This window comes from Cydia amplana, chromosome 16 (genome assembly GCF_948474715.1).
Source record: "Cydia amplana chromosome 16, ilCydAmpl1.1, whole genome shotgun sequence".
Classification (NCBI taxonomy): domain Eukaryota; kingdom Metazoa; phylum Arthropoda; class Insecta; order Lepidoptera; family Tortricidae; genus Cydia; species Cydia amplana.
Window position 1 is genome coordinate 2250000 of NC_086084.1, and position 16366 is coordinate 2266365.

The 16366-nt window shown below is 38.3% G+C and overlaps 2 protein-coding genes across 2 annotated transcripts in view; one reads left to right on the forward strand and one right to left on the reverse strand.

Moving 5' to 3' along the window:
* Window positions 1–2787: 2787 nt before the first annotated feature.
* Window positions 2788–5223, forward strand: LOC134655251 (transcription factor JunD). The gene has a single exon (XM_063510699.1). The coding sequence runs from the start codon at window positions 2904–2906 to the stop codon at window positions 3621–3623; it is 720 nt and encodes a 239-aa protein (XP_063366769.1). The 5' UTR covers window positions 2788–2903; the 3' UTR covers window positions 3624–5223.
* A 4792-nt stretch (window positions 5224–10015) lies between these two features.
* LOC134655325 (uncharacterized) overlaps window positions 10016–16366 on the reverse strand; it is a 113820-nt gene continuing 107469 nt past the window's right edge. Inside the window, exon 4 of the mRNA XM_063510776.1 lies at window positions 10016–10080. Coding sequence (XP_063366846.1) covers window positions 10016–10080 — 65 coding nt within the window. The remainder of the gene's footprint in view (window positions 10081–16366) is intronic.

Here is a 16366-nt window from a genome sequence, read left to right on the forward strand (position 1 = left end):
GCCTCTACAGGCCGACAGATCGTGGGAACGGTCGCATCCGACGAGGCCTGTGCGCTGTCCCAGGTGAAATGAACCGACGCAGACGCGCCCCTACAGGCACCGTCGCGCCGCGCCGCGACGCGCCTTTGAAGTTACCGACTCCCGACGGATCGGACGGGTGACGACAGGCCTCGTCGGATGCGACCGTTCCCACGATCTTCGGCCTCTAGAGGCGCGGTCAGATCTGTGAAAAAACGGGCCGTGGGAAGCCGGCTTAACAAATGTCGTTTTTGGTAGAAAGTGGGACTTCTGTACGAAATAATGTTAAATAATCTGTGACTACACATTGTAAATATTATTGTTAAGATTATTTAGGTATTTTAGGTAATAGTTTTACCTCAATTCGCGTGTAAGTACAACAATTTGTCAATATTTTAGATATCTTCGTTGAACTAGACTAGAGGGCCTACCGTGAACCACGGTCGACTTGTTGCCTCTCTGTCGCACCTGTAAATTCGTACGTAAGTGTGACAGGGAGGCAACACGTCGAACGTGGTTCGCGGTAGGCCCTCTGGCTAGTTTAAAATAAGATCGTATTTGTGACTGTGAATTACTGTTGTGAAATGTGTTTTAGATGAAATTTAAAATAATTGGAAAATAAACAAATTTCTATTTATGATATGTGGTGCAGTTTTATTTTTTACCAAATTTTATTCCATTCTCCATCGAGACCCTTGGTCCTTGGGGCCCTGGGGCTCTGGGCCCGAAAACTTCAGCCTTAGTTTCTGCTTCCTGCCCAACGTTTGGGCAAAAAATGCTTAATATTCTTTTTTTTTTAAATATTACGTCAATCTTCAGGCAAACACGTCCTAATGAATGAAACACATCTTTGATCCCGCCTTGAAGAATTAATGATTATCACTGCCATCTATCAGTGAATAGCCTACTGACATCGGTCAATCTAAGTTTTACTACTGGTCGCTAGATGGCGCTTTTGTTTGGTTATTTTGTTTTGAAATCGGTTTTATTTCCCACACTAATCAAAATACTATAGGTAGTCCAGCAGATCTTGCCAGTAGAAAAAGGCGGCAAATTTGAAAAATGTAGGCGCGAAGGGATATAGTCCCATAGAAAATTTGAATTTCGCGCCTTTTTCTACTGACAAGATTTGCTTGACCATCTATATGCTATATGTTTCAAACTGCATGTTTTTAATTTTAATGGTGTAAACTTATGTTGTTATAAATAAAAAATCAATATAATAGCTTATTTACAGAGAATTGGGAAGGCGGCGAAGGTTTGTTTTGTTGATAAAATGATACTTAAATGTATTTTGTCTCGAATTCTTCAGTTGTTTTATTCAGTCAGTATTAATAGGTATTTATTTATTTTACAAATATTAAATACATTTTACAATTGGTACACATTCGTTTGTTACTCAGGTCAGGTATTTATTATGCAGCACTGCCCTATCTTTTGTTTTGTTTGTTTTTCCCCTATACCTGTACCTATCAATTTCACCTCTAAGGTGGTAGAGGGCGTACTTATAATAAAATAAATTGACTATAAAACTTTATTAGTAACGCAATTTATGAAGTGTTTAATTAATGTTGCGATTGGTGCGTAAATTTTGACCGTATGCAAATAATTCAATGTAATTTCGTCTTATACCATACTTATAATATCCGAGTAGGGTTTCATCCAATCCTCCAAGGTCAATTCAGTTTTATTACAGTAACAATAAAATCGTCTTCACAAAACAATGGCTTCCAAAATCATAAACGCGGGAATTTTAGTGCACTTTATTTTCCTTCTTATTATTATTAGTGCCGGACTTTATCTGAGCGAGAGGGAGTGTTGCCGCACTGCTCGCTCCCGTGCGCGGTTGTATGACCCTGTCCCGCTTTGCCCGCATAATATTTTTTCGTGCAGGCAGCGCGCCCCGCCTCCGCTTGTTTCCATTGCACGATTTACGAGCGATTCGAAATGACGGATGACGGCTCGATTGGTGGAAATAATAGTTTTTTTCTTAGATTTTTTTTATTAAACGATCAGGTGGTTTAGTGGTTGAAGGTGGGATAAAGTGTTTTTGTTATTAAGTAGGTAAGTAAGAAGAAAGTGTTTTATATAAGTTTGAGAGTTGTGTTAGTATTTCTAGTAATAGTGTTGAAAAGTGCTGAGGGTGATGTCTGACTAAATGTTACAAATTATGTAATTTTTTCAGAGAGACAATTTTTCTAAACATAATAATAAAAATATATGTTTTGTTAGTTTTAGTGAGACTAAATGTTAATATTGTTAATATTTCAATTAATGATGCATTTAGTTAATAAAGCAAAAAATACACGCGGCAGTATTTGCTTTAAAATTTATAAACAGATATTATATTCAAGTACTACGTACCTATATAATTATGTATTATCTTCGTGCCACTGCGTGGGTATCGACAGGTGACGAAATATTTATACGTATTACGTTTCTAAAATTGTTATTAAAATTAGACTTTACTCGACCTGTGTACAAACATAATACTTATTTATAATGTGACGTTATATAAATTTAGATAATAATACGACCGTTACGATATTGTCGGCTTTAGAATGGAAAACTAGCCAGCGATTCTCGGTAATCGCACGAAGTCGTAAACAGCCCCGCTGAGGCCTCGCGCTTCGTTACGATCCGGCCAGCCAATCAGAGCACAGCTCGGCGCGGTATCACGCCATTACCGACCAATCAGCGAGAGCCCTCATCACGCGACAGCTAAAAATAGCTTATCTGAGTCACTGACATATAAGCAGTGTTCGCTGCTTAACAATGTTTAGAAACAAGTGGAACGTTGAACGAAGAGGACGTGCGGTGCGCAACCAAAAGTTTTAAACTTCGCGCAGTGACTTTAGTGATACCAGAGCGTTCAGTGCGTACACATGGTTCGACACTCCGGCCACGGCATGGAGACCACTTTCTATGACGAACAGTTTCCCTTGAGCGGCCCTGTGGAAAATCTCAAGCGGAACCTCACCCTGGACTTGGATATGGGAAGGGGTGGAAAGAGAGCGCGAAACGGACCCCCTTTGCTGTCTTCCCCGGACCTTCAACTGTTGAAACTGGGATCACCCGAGCTCGAGAAGCTCATCATCCAGAACGGCATGATCCAAACAGCGACACCTACCCCCGGCGGGCCGGTGCTCTTCCCCGCCGCCACCGAGGAACAGGAAATGTACGCCCAGCCGTTCGTAGAGGCGTTACATAAACTACACCACACCGAACAGCCGACAGTCGTGTCGCGGCGAGTGTACGCGGACCTCGACCGACCCGTCGACCGCTACCCGACACCCATCATCAAGGACGAGCCTCAAACCGTGCCAAGCGCTTCTAGCTCGCCTCCCCTCTCCCCCATAGATATGGACTCGCAGGAGAGAATCAAGCTGGAAAGGAAGAGACAGAGAAATCGAGTGGCCGCGTCCAAGTGCAGACGGCGCAAGCTAGAGCGTATCTCTAAATTGGAGGACAAAGTGAAGCTGCTGAAGGGCGAGAACGCGGAGCTGGCACAGATGGTGGTGAAACTAAAGGATCACGTACACCGGCTCAAACAGCAGGTGCTGGAGCACGCGAACGGAGGCTGCCTCATCGAGTCGCACTTCTGATCGCCGCGGCGTCAGCTCCTCCACATTCCATGCTAGTCGCGCCCGCTAGGACGCAGCATACAAAGCGATTTGTGATCTTAATTTTACTGTGTAATATATAGTTAAAAACTCTAGTGTAAGGTGTTAAAGTCGCTACGTTAACGATAGTTCAGAGATTAGGTTGCCAGTGATGTGTCGAGGCGAAACCTCGAGAACGAGCTCCCGCTCTCAGTGGATCTTCATTCGAGGATGTACTTAGCGCAATCACGCGTCCGAAAGCTTAAACTTGCATTGTAAGTTGCAGAACAAAAATGTTTTCCTTGTATCAGTATTGCGGTGCCTCGTTTAGAATAGTGTAGAAAGGAAAATACGTGCAACGTCATTCACTCGCAGTCTGACTGAACGAGGTAACGCGACGTTGCCAGTTCTACGGCGAATTTCCCGTTTCAGCGATGTTGCCGCTCTTGCCGTACCGAGGGGATTTCCAACAGTAATTCGTATTGTTGCGCGACGCCCGAATGTAAATTTTTCCCTTCAATAAGTTATATGGGGGTCATTGGGGTTAAAACGCAATATATGGAACACGCCTCCAAACAGGTTTCGACAGGACTTACAGGCGTGTGTAAAGGAGATAGCGACAAGAGCGGGGAACTGGCAACGGCGCATCAAACCAAGTTAAGAGCGGATGTTCTGCTAATTAAAATTCCGCCTGCGCTGCCCTCGCGGAATGGCGGCCATGTGTTCAATTTTGTTGTCGGACGCCCCGAATCATGTTATGCACAAGGTTAACTTTTTCATTGTGGCACAATGGTGTTTCGACGCCATTGTTTGATTGAGTTAGCTGAATGTGTTCATTATTTAACGCTTAATGTTTTAAGACATATTAATTCTGTATGTAAGACTGATCGAGTGTGAGTTTCGATGTTCGTTTGGCTGGCTGTGCGAGCGTGCTTTGCGCACTAGTATTTTCCCTGACACGTTGAAGTTTTCTGAGAACTGACCCGGTGCTCTTAAATGTAGGACGCGACTTAAGTTATGCGAGGCCGTCCGTATTATTATGATGATGGACGAATGTGAGCATTTCATAATCGAGCGACCGATTGACAGTGAGAGAGTGTATGTGAGATGTATGTATTTATTAGTGAGAATGTCTCCTACGACTAGGATGAAGTAGCAATCTCGAGTGCCTACGCTTTGTAAACTAAAGCCTTTGTTTTAATTGTTTTTGTTACCATTAATGTGCTACGGTAAATTGTTCTGTACCATTGTCTTCTATAGATTATTGTAAGTAATATAATAAATACCAATTAACAAGTTGAATTGTTATAGACTTTTTAATGGGGGAGCTAGCTGCAAAGACTTAAAAGCCTGTAAATGATTTTCATTTTTATAAAATTATTAGTGGCTAGCAAACCTAAATACATATTTGTATTATTTTATACAAAATTCGTCAGAATGTTAACAGTAATTTGTAAGTTTATAAGAGATAAATAAAGAACAGTTATACTAAAATAATATATTTCTATGAATGTAACAAAGAATATTGTTTTATACTGAATACATTATTGTATGCTAAAAACGAAAGAAGAGAAAATAAAATATGAAGGTTATTATACTATTATTTTTTGCTTTCATTTTGACTCGATCAATACACCCTTGTTCCAAAGCCAGACACGTCAAATCACTGAACGATAATGTGTAATTTAAACGCGGAAGGAAAACAACGGCTGGATGTAGGAGAATACAGAATTTGTTGACCTTGGATCAGTGACGTATGATATCATCTTATACCTACTTTTTGACCTACTTATACTGATTGCAGCAATCGTTACATAATACTGACATAACAGAAGTAAGTTGATTCATTACAGTTGATTTAGCATATATTGTGTCGAACGTCATCAAAACTAGTACACTACAGAAACCATATGCTTAAGCATAAACATGCTTATGTAGGTACTTCCACAAAAATAACATTAGTGATTAACCTCGTCCTTTTATCATAAACAGTATATTACAGAAATAAAAACAGGCATAAACCGCAATTATAAAAAGACATTACGAAATAGTTATTGGGCAATATATTCCGTGACTGCCATCTCAAATTAAAAGAAGATATACATATCACAAGAAACGGCAGGGCAATTTGAACCGGAGTTTACAAAATAATGACACGATGCCAAGAATTTCTTAACGAGTCGGATATCCGAATTCCCGAAGATTTAGTCGTAGAAAATATTGACTAACGTATTAAATGGGTCAGCCAAGAAGGAAACACCTCTACTGCGGCTACCTACGCATTGTTCTCTTTAAAACATCACAGTATTTACTAACAAGCCAATGTTTATACAAGTACATCGATGTAAACCTGTCATTCACTGTTATATAAACATATGTATTCATAACGTAACATTCAGTTTTTGTGGATCGAAAGTATCGAAACTACGTCAATCACCTAGTTTGTTTAATGCCAAGAACACTATGCATACAGTACATATTAGGTACTTTGTACATTACATTTTCCGCTAACGATTGATGCAATTCTTTAATTGCATAATTCCTTTTGAAGTGCTAAGTCGTTAACACGTGGTATATTTACCTACGTCGAACTAATCGATACTGGTTGATAGACGAATAACGGAGGGTACGTTTTAAGACGTCGTTAAACGAGTTGTTAGAAGACACAGGCTGACAATATTGGATTGGTTCCAAGGAAATCTATGTGTGCGGTCGAGCGTCCCCGTGAGGGCGTCCTGGCTGACTCACGTGGATAAAAAAACGCTTAGTCCACAGTGACAATGGCAAAGACGGAATCGCCGTGTGAATATTTGTTGAAACCTTTGTGGTCTTTGTTTTTGGAGCACAATAGGCGCACGCTCAAGTAATAAACATCCATTGCTATTGTCGTTTTTGACGACTAGTTTACGGACATGATTTAGACAACCCCGATGCTTTGAACCAAGTACATAACTACATATTTATTCACCGCTATTAAGATATATCGGCAATTTGCAATATAATGTAGATTTATAATACAATTCGTTTTAGAACGAGTGGGGTTGGGGAAGATAATATTGAGATCTACATTGGGGTTGCTCGTGCCAACTGTGTGTATACATCTATACAGTATACTTACTTTATATTTATGTATTGGCTCTGAGTTTAGCACGTTGGTTTTGGAACGAGAAGTGAAGCGACTTTGTTATAACTGATATAAAAAGTATATTTATTACAAAGTTATCATGACATATGTAATATATTTTGAATTATTTACACCCTTTGCACACCTCCACTGGAATACATTTGTTCATATTAAGCAAGAGATCATTCTAGATGGTGCCAAAATGACTCTAAAGTTTTAGCTATCTTTAGAGGCGTTTCAGAAATCAGATATATTTATTGAAAACATAACATGTGGGAGAAACGGAAAATACGCCAGAATGTCTCTCGAGCCGAGCCAGAGTCCTCTAAAATTATATTTTCTGTAGCCCCAACACAACAGTGTCTTATTATATTAAATCGGTCCGTATCGACTGGCTCCCCTCCAAAGCCGCACGTGCCGTGGCGATAAATAAATCACGTAGATTCATTGCACTATTGTGCCTGAGCATTGCCCCAATATATAAATAGACAATGTAACTGCTTTATAAATAATTGTACTGCCCAAAACCCGAAAAATACACGGACTAGCCCATTTTAAAATGATTTACGAATAAGCCTGTTAAATAGAAAAAAAAAACTACTGTTCTTTCCTTTTTCTATGACAGTTGTTGATAGATATTTGAAATTAAACCGCTTTGTCAAGGTTACAGCGGCGAATATAATAGAAAATATATTAGGCAACAAAACTACTGACACACCGTTAAAGATAAAGATAAAAGATAGTTTATTCAAGTAGGCATAATTACAATGCGCTTATGAACGTCAAATAAAGCTAGGTAGACCGGCTCCAACCCTACACCTCTGCCCCGAAAAGATTTAAATCCCCCCTCAATTGGAGGAGGGTATCCCAATAGGGGACCGGCAACAAACTCGGCGGAAACATATTTTACACGCCACTGTTATAATATAATATCACACATACAATATTGTTTTATATACAATAGTATCTATACGATTACATGAATGTTTTTGCAGTTTACAGTATTAAATTTTTGTAAACCAAGAAGTACAACCAAAGTTGTGGACATATAAAACCAGCTGCTATCAACTAAAATCTCTGCACAATTAAACTTTGATCCGCCTACGATATCTGTCAATTTGTTAATTAATATTGGAGGAAATAAATATTACACGGCTAATTACACACCATTATATTATTTCATCCAGACCTATAATGGCAGGCATAATCTGACGAGTTAATATGTTTTTTTTATTACTAAACGGTAACTCATGCAATTTTTTCTTTTTTTATGGTTTATTTAAATATACTCTTCTCTTTTTCTTATGTACCTAATCACTATTTATAATTGAATTAATGAATAGTGATTGTACAATAAACACCACGAGAATCAATACATTATTGTCACTACAACAAAAGGCTAATTACAATTATTGCCACAGGGAATGTCATGAATTAGCGTAATTAGCGAGTTTAGCGACCATGAATCGAGCCATAAATTGCTGCCAATTATCGGATTATTTGTTAATTTGCCATTGCCATAATCCCCAAGCCTTTTTGTAAATTAACGTATTAGAAAAATGTTTCTGAACAATTAATTGATGTTGATGTACCTAATTATAATTATTATTAAGATTAAAATAACACATGTGCGATATACAGGTAAAGCAATATAACAAATAAAATATATATAATTCGTTTTGTGCTATTTCTCAATATGTCATTTGCTGGTCAGTGTCAAATCCAAAACTGTCGAAAACGTGTAGTGGAAACGCGCACTAATTACAATTTTGATGCCGTTTTTGCGAGCATTATTATTGTTTAAAAAAAAATCAAAGTCATTTAATTTATTTATAACTTATTGTGAAGTCCTCAATCCGCATTGGGCTAGCGTGGGGACTATAGCCCAAGCCCTCTCGCGCATGAGAGGAGGCCTGTGCCCAGCAGTGGGACGTATATAGGCTCACATTATTATTATTATAACTTATTGAAATAGGTACAGTAGTTGCATAATTCGTGTAAGTTACATATTAAGTGATATAATGAATTACCTAAAAGTCTTCCTCTTTCGTGCCAAAGCGGAGGAGGCGGTTGTTTTGAATTTTCAAATCTAGAACTTTCGTCAAGGTTACGTTCGGCAACAGTGATAAAGTGACACTTGTGACTCAGAATTTGTGTAGGATTGAATGAATGAAATATTATACCCATTATTTATTTTATTTTCAATAAAAGGAGCCGATTAGTTGGAATACAGAAGTGGTAAAATCAACCAAACGTAAAATATAGACACTATAGTTTGACAAGCCATTTCTGTCAGTAAAAAAAGGCGGCAAATTTGAATAATGTAATGAACGGTCCATAAAAAAATTAAAATTTAGCGCCTTTTTTACGTACAAATTTGGTTTGCCAGACTATAAAAAAACATAACAGAATGTAGGTACGTAACAGTCAGTTGCAGAAACTCTTGAGCGCTCCTGCATATATCTGGAGCTGATTATACTGCATAAATCTTTGCTATATTTCACCTAGGTACCTACCCAAAAAGGTACTGTATTACACGTACATCCCTGTATAGAAATCGGATAACCTACCTATCATCGAATCGATTGAGAAATGTGACCTGGCTACTGGCTATAACTGCGAAAATCGAAGTTGGCAAATTGCGGGTATTTTTCTCTGTCACTCTAATTACGCCTTCATTGGAGTATTTGGAGTAAAAGAGAAAGATCCCCGCAATTTGCGAAATTCGGTTTTCGTGTAGAGCCTGTAGAGGAGAATATCCGGAATTCCGGACAGACACGAAAACATTTTGCTCTTACCTAAGCTAAAACAGAGACGGAGTCCGATTCAGATTTGGCAACTTGTTACGGTTTTGATACGAACCTGAAGATCGCTCGCGCTGATTGGTGCATGCGAAATAAAGTGAAAGTCGAAACGCGCGCGCCAATAACCAAGATGCTCGTCAAGGTCGTATCAAAACCAGTTCAAAATCGTAAAGAGGCCCACAAATTACCAGTCCACCGGACGGTCCGGACTATATCGGCCTGTCAGTTGTTCGGAACTGTCACCTTTTGCGTTTAACTGACAGGCCGATATTTTCCGGCGGACGGTAATCAGTGGGCCCCTTAACAAGTTGGTAAATCTGAATCGAGTTCCTTAGCTTCGCTCGGTAAATAAAAACTTAAGCAAGCTTAGGCAGTTTTAATTAACTGATGAACCATTGTTTTTCCATGTACGTCATTAATGCGAGCTAATTAACCTCATACCTAACTAGGTCGGCAAGGGAAGCGCGTCACAGCGTCGCTGCTTTGTTCTGAGACAAAGAGTTGCGCACACGCATGGCTCTGCATGCGGCCGCTGCGCAAATAGCGTTAGATGAAGATCGCCATTTGGATCGAATATGCGGTTTTTATTAGAGATGCCACGAATATTCGGCAACTATTCGTATTCGGCGTATCCGGTTACTTTGCCGAATATTCGATATTCGGCCGAATATTGCCTACTATTCGGCCGCGTACCTACTGAATATCTGTTGCACCTACCGAAAAAGAAAAATTACACAATAAAAATAACCAAAAAAACTAGGTACCTACCTACACTACCTACCTATACCTATGTATTTAATATTTAAAAGGTATTCTTGGAAAGTTATTAAATACGTAACCCTTTTTTGAGCATTTGTTGACTACAAAATACCTATTTTATTTTTATCATGGGTCTGATTTGATTGACTCTAACTACATTAATTAATTCTGTTCAACAATAAATATATCTTAACAAACGTTGTGTTTTGTTAGCGAACAGTTTTCATAATAATTGTGACTCAAAATGTTCGCATGTCATGCCGAATATTCGGCGCTTCGGCCAAAACCACTATTCGGGGCATCTCTAGTTTTTATAGCTTAAACACGTTCACTGTCCCCGTGCATTATGATTATGACAAAGTCACACCTCCAAGTGTGCATTTCCACTTTGAAGTAGGTAGTGAACCCATGGTGGAAGACTGGACTCCTGAAAAAGCTTCATGTAGGTACCCACATTGGGGCAACCCGGACAGGGAACGTGATAAGCTGATATACATGTGTAATTTCATGTTATTTCAGAATGTCACGTAGATAATTACGGGTACCTACCATATCGCCCACACTGTTAACTGTACATCGGTGGATCTTATGCCTTATAATAATAAGGAGTGTTGCTGTTTTTACGGCATGCTTTTGAGGCAGAATATTATAAAGTACCTTACCTACATTGATTCCGTGATTCAGAAATATTGAATAACTGGCTATGATTTTTATTTTCAAGGTAACATCCGCCAATTCCGCCTACGCTACGGATGACTACGAGATTATGTAGGTATTCTTTCTCGCCTCGATTGCACGTGTCCAGGGGGGCTATTCGACTTGTCAAATCTACAGTTGTGACTTGGCCATAAAGTTGTTCATGTTCCTTAGTCCCCTTGAACAATATTATTTACTTATATATTTACAAACAGCTTTATACAACACGTCCAAAAAGGAAACATGGCAACACTTACACGAGTTACTCGAAAAGAAAAATGGCGTCGAAGAGTCGAGTCGTTGACTTCGCGCCGAAAATATTCAAATAAAGAATGGCCGCCATCGCTCATTGTCACCGAGGGGCGTGCATTGTCTAACGGCTCTTGTAAGTGTAAAATGAGATTTCTTTGTTTGATGCTTCGTATGAACAGCAGCACTCTTTACTGATCGCTGGGGGACCTTATGCCTTTGGAATAAGGTTCACGAATATATAGTCACTTAACTGTTGACGATGGTGCGTTTGTACAGTTTTAAGAATTTTCGACACTTTTATGTTTGTGTCATTTATTTTCTAAACCGAGACGAGTCTTTTACATAATAATAGTGTTTTAGGGCGTTTATATAGATATACACGTACTTTTAGCATTAATTATTTACTTGTTCTATCTTAGTGTAAGGTTATACAGAGATTAAGTACTATGTATTAATATGTAAGTAGAAAGAATCTGAATATAAAATTCGAGCTTTTCAAAAAAGTAACTTACTTTTCAATTTTGATGGGTTTTTCAATACAACTTCATGAATTCAGAGCTGATCCTCTTTACAGCGAACACATGGTGGTTCTGGTTACTAGAGTTAATTACTACTACTGAAAATAACGCAATATGTTTCCAATTTAATTGAGCATGAGCATGTGAGAATTTCACTTCCATTATCGACCATAAAATATTTGTGTATAAAATAAATATTTACCCCTAATTTCTGGGAATTCATTTGTACGAGTAGTTGCCAGTGATAGGTGTTTTGCTGTTTTTCGTAGTAAATACGATTGGCTTCTAATAATCAGTAATCTTGGTGTATTGACCCCGGCTCGGCTTGCTCCTTGTTTGAATAATTACATTGTACTTAACGAACGATCAATCATCGACTTTGATTTTCAGGTCGTTATATGTACCATGGAAAAGCCAGACAGTCTTTATAAATAAGGGCAAGGATTCACCTATTTGCACTTCGAAAGGAATTTTGGGACAATTGGGCGTAATTTTGGGAAAACCCAACCCACAGAAATTTTAATTTAGATAAACTCAGTCCCATTTCAAATCAGCTAATCGTTAATGTCTTCGCAAGTCCTTCTCCAGTGCATTGTAAGCTGCAGAAAATTCCTACCAACTTGGAAAACCTTTGGAAAGCAAGTTTGGAAACACCACCAAATGGAATTTTGAGAAAGTCCGTCGTGAGGAAAGTTTCGCAAATAAGAAAATTTTCCGTCGGCGCATCAGTACTTCTGTTGCAGAATGTACCTAAGTACATAAAAGTAAATGCAACATGTTACTAGAAATCCAGCAGTGAAATCGCAATGCAGCCACGTTAACTAGCACTGGGCGACGCGATTTGGTTACAATGAGGCGTAAAGTTATCATCGGCTGTTGACCCCTGCTGTTAAACACTCTCCACACTTCCAACAAACGTCACATGAGGCATTGTCACACATACACCATATACCCTTTGTGAATTACAATATTTGTAATTGTCATTTGGTCGCTGTGGGTGTCGGTACGGAGATGGTACAAATTGAAAATTGGGAGATGCGGGTTGGGATTGGGATTACGGTGAGGCGTGTGATTTAATTTCAAAATACTACCTAATCAAATAGGGGCATGGATGGTACAAAATTTCCACCCATATGTGTCCATTCGGTTGTTTTATAATTATAGATCCCCTGCACCAAAATCGCTCCTACAACTCCTCATTAAAATGAGTAGGAGAAAGAGCAAGAATCTCAAGGAGGTCCGAGTTCAGACCAAAAACCAGTTGTGGTAATAGCTAGGTATATGGGGTAAGGCTGAATAATGAGAAATGGGAAGAATATGAATATTATTTGTAAATAACGCTCTTTGTGTCAATGTACCTATCGCAATTCGCAAACCAATAAGTGCATGGGTACTACGTATTGATAACGTGTAGGTACATATTTACGTAAAATAAAAAAACCGGCCAAGTGCGAGTCGGACTCGCGCACGGAGGGTTCTGCACCATCAACAAAAATAGAGCAAAACAAGCAAAACAACGGTCACCCATCCAAGTACTGACCCCGCCCGACGTTGCTTAACTTCGGTCAAAAATCACGTTTGTTGTATGGGAGCCCCTCATAAATCTTTATTTTATTATGTTTTTAGTATTTGTTGTTATAGCGGCAACAGAAATACGTCATCTGTGAAAATTTCAACTGTCTAGCTATCACGGTTCGTGAGATACAGCCTGGTGACAGACGGACGGACGGACAGCGGAGTCTTAGTAATAGGGTTTTACCCTTTGAGTACGGAACCCTAAAAAGGTATGTTATGTTATGTCGTCGTAAATCGGCAAATGTGCACTGTAATCAATTTACCTTATACTTATACGGCTTATTACCTATCTTTCTCTGAATTATATACGTCGTGTCGTAGGAGGTATTTTTCTTACAAAATAAACACTAGAATATTTGTAAGTAATTTGATAGTAGAAAGGTATTCCGCACTTGTATTTATAAAATCTTATCGTTTTCGCAGGTAATCGTTATCCTTCCTAATTTCTTGGAATAGGTCCTTAAGAGGTTTCAAAGAATTTTCTAAATCACCCGATTAAGCCACTTCACTCGACCTGATTAGAGAGCTATTGTAAAATGACTCTTGTCTGTTTGGGATAAGGATGAAATAAATACCTATATCACAAATATACCTACTTGTAGTGTAATATAGGTTCACATCTCGTTCTGTTAGTACCGAATGAAATAAGGTAGGTAGACCTGGTTTTTAAATTCCGTAAGTAGTATTAGAGGTATCCAAAAGACATCAGTAAAAAAAAATTGGATATGACGGTATCCGTGGCCATATTCATTTCAGGTCCGAAATCATGATGCGTTTACGGTGCTACAGTCAAATAATTTAATTTCCGTGCCACAGTTATGAAAGTCGTACCGTGTCACAGTTATGAAAGTCGCTATACGGACCTCATATTATTGTGACAAGGTACGGAATGGTACTGAAATTAGGTAAATTACTAGCTCTTTCTATGTACCTATTATGTACCTAGCTGAATGAGGACCATTTAGCGCAACCTCTCATTTTGTGTTCTCTTTGTTAGTTTGGTTATGTTATTGTGCTAATAAATGCTTTTCTTTCTTCTTTCTAATAAGTACTAAGCGGGCCTACATTATGGATTTGTGGAAAACACTATACGATACGAGCTTCGGAAGATTACATTGTGTTTAAACTCTATATTGTTATCAGGGCTCACGTAAGTAATGTAAGTATACGTAAGTACTTATAAGCGGAACCGTGTCCAGTTCGCGTGGTTCGGCTATCTTATCGTTATCAGCCAGGTAAACATTAAACATTCTTTGTATCGTCTGAGGATGTGGGGATTTTACGTTTCGAACGTAATCTTGTCCTCGTGTCCTTAAATACTTAAGTAATTGCTTATGCCATCACCTGCCATCTCCTGAGAATACCTAGGTAATCATTGGAGCCGATTATAAGGCAACCATATAAATTCATAGTAGTACCAGTACCTATCTCATGGCTTATTTATTTATCCCTAACAATATTATAAATGCGAAAGAATCTGCCTTTCGGTTACCTCTTCAGGCTGAAAACGAATTTAGATGAATATTGCTGTGCAGATAGTCCCGGGAAAGAACATAGTATAGGACAGTTTTATGGAAATTTGAAGTAGAATATAGAAGTACCTACTATATACCTACGCCGTTGCGAGCAGAAGTAATAGTAGTAGTATTAATTGCCTATCAAATAATTATAACTGCATGTGCAGTAGGTATATATTGTATGAAAATCCAATTTAGATCCAATTATTAACAGGCTTTATTAATTGTGAAATGAATTTCTTTGTTACAAACTGTAATTGTAACATTTGTAACCAAATATTTAGGTACGCCATATTAAACAAGTGTTTTGTCGCCGGATTTCTTAGAAATAAGAATGAGTAATTTATAGCGTTGTTAACTGTGGTTACAGCTGAAACTTTATCACCGCTTCACCAAGTCCGCGGGCTCAGCACGGTTCCATTTGTATCGACTATCACTACGCCCGTCACTTTCGCACTTACATACTTGTTAGAACGTGACAGGCATGGTGATAAACGATAAAAATGCGACCGTGCTACTAGGGCTGGGTAATACGAATTCGTTACGAGGCTACAAGTACAAACTTTGCGTGTTAGGAGTATTGTTTCTTTCTATGAAAGTCAATAATATATATACTTAGGGAATAATTGCAGCAGCAGCTATAATTTTTATTTTACCAACATATTACTATTATCATAAACGGTCACAGCATTATGATTATGACAAACTGTTTTGTTATTACAAATTTCTTAGGTATGGAAATGTAGGTACATATTATATTTTTGTAATACTACGTAGGTTCATTTAACATGCCTATTTTTACTTTATTCAGAATTGCAATGAAATAACATTTCAGTTAACTTCTATTAAAACAAATAAGGATTGTTTGCGCTTGCGGTTTCATCGTCTGATGTCGACCAATGAATAATTTTCCTTTATTACAAGGACAATTTTATTGCCAACAGTTATTGTAGTCGCCATCAGATATATCGGAGCGGCAAAAGTGTTCACAAATATCTGAACACCCGCTCAGCCCACTCTAACGCCATGTCAATAGAGGCGTGTTATATATATATATATATATATATATATATATATATATATATATATATATACGGGGATCTCGGAAACGGCTCTAACGATTTCGATGAAATTTGGTATATGGGTTTTCGGAGGCGAAAAATCGATCTAGCTAGTTAACTTATATGTTTTCCGAGCAAAGCTCGGTCTACCAGATATTAGTTATTAAAATGCCTAATAGGTAGGTATCTATTTTTTGTGGCTTTTATTATTGCCTATTTGACGTCATCCCCTTGAACTCATTTATTGCAACCGCCATAATTGCATTTCTTTCAGTAGAAGAAATCTGGGATAAAACATATCCTATGTCGTTTTAGGTACAGTCGCCATTTTAATTTTAGAGCGCAATTGGCTTAGCTGTAAAATTTTATTTCAATAAATAAATAAATATAGTAGGTAGGTACACCTACTAACTTACTAAAACGATACTCCTCGACGGCAG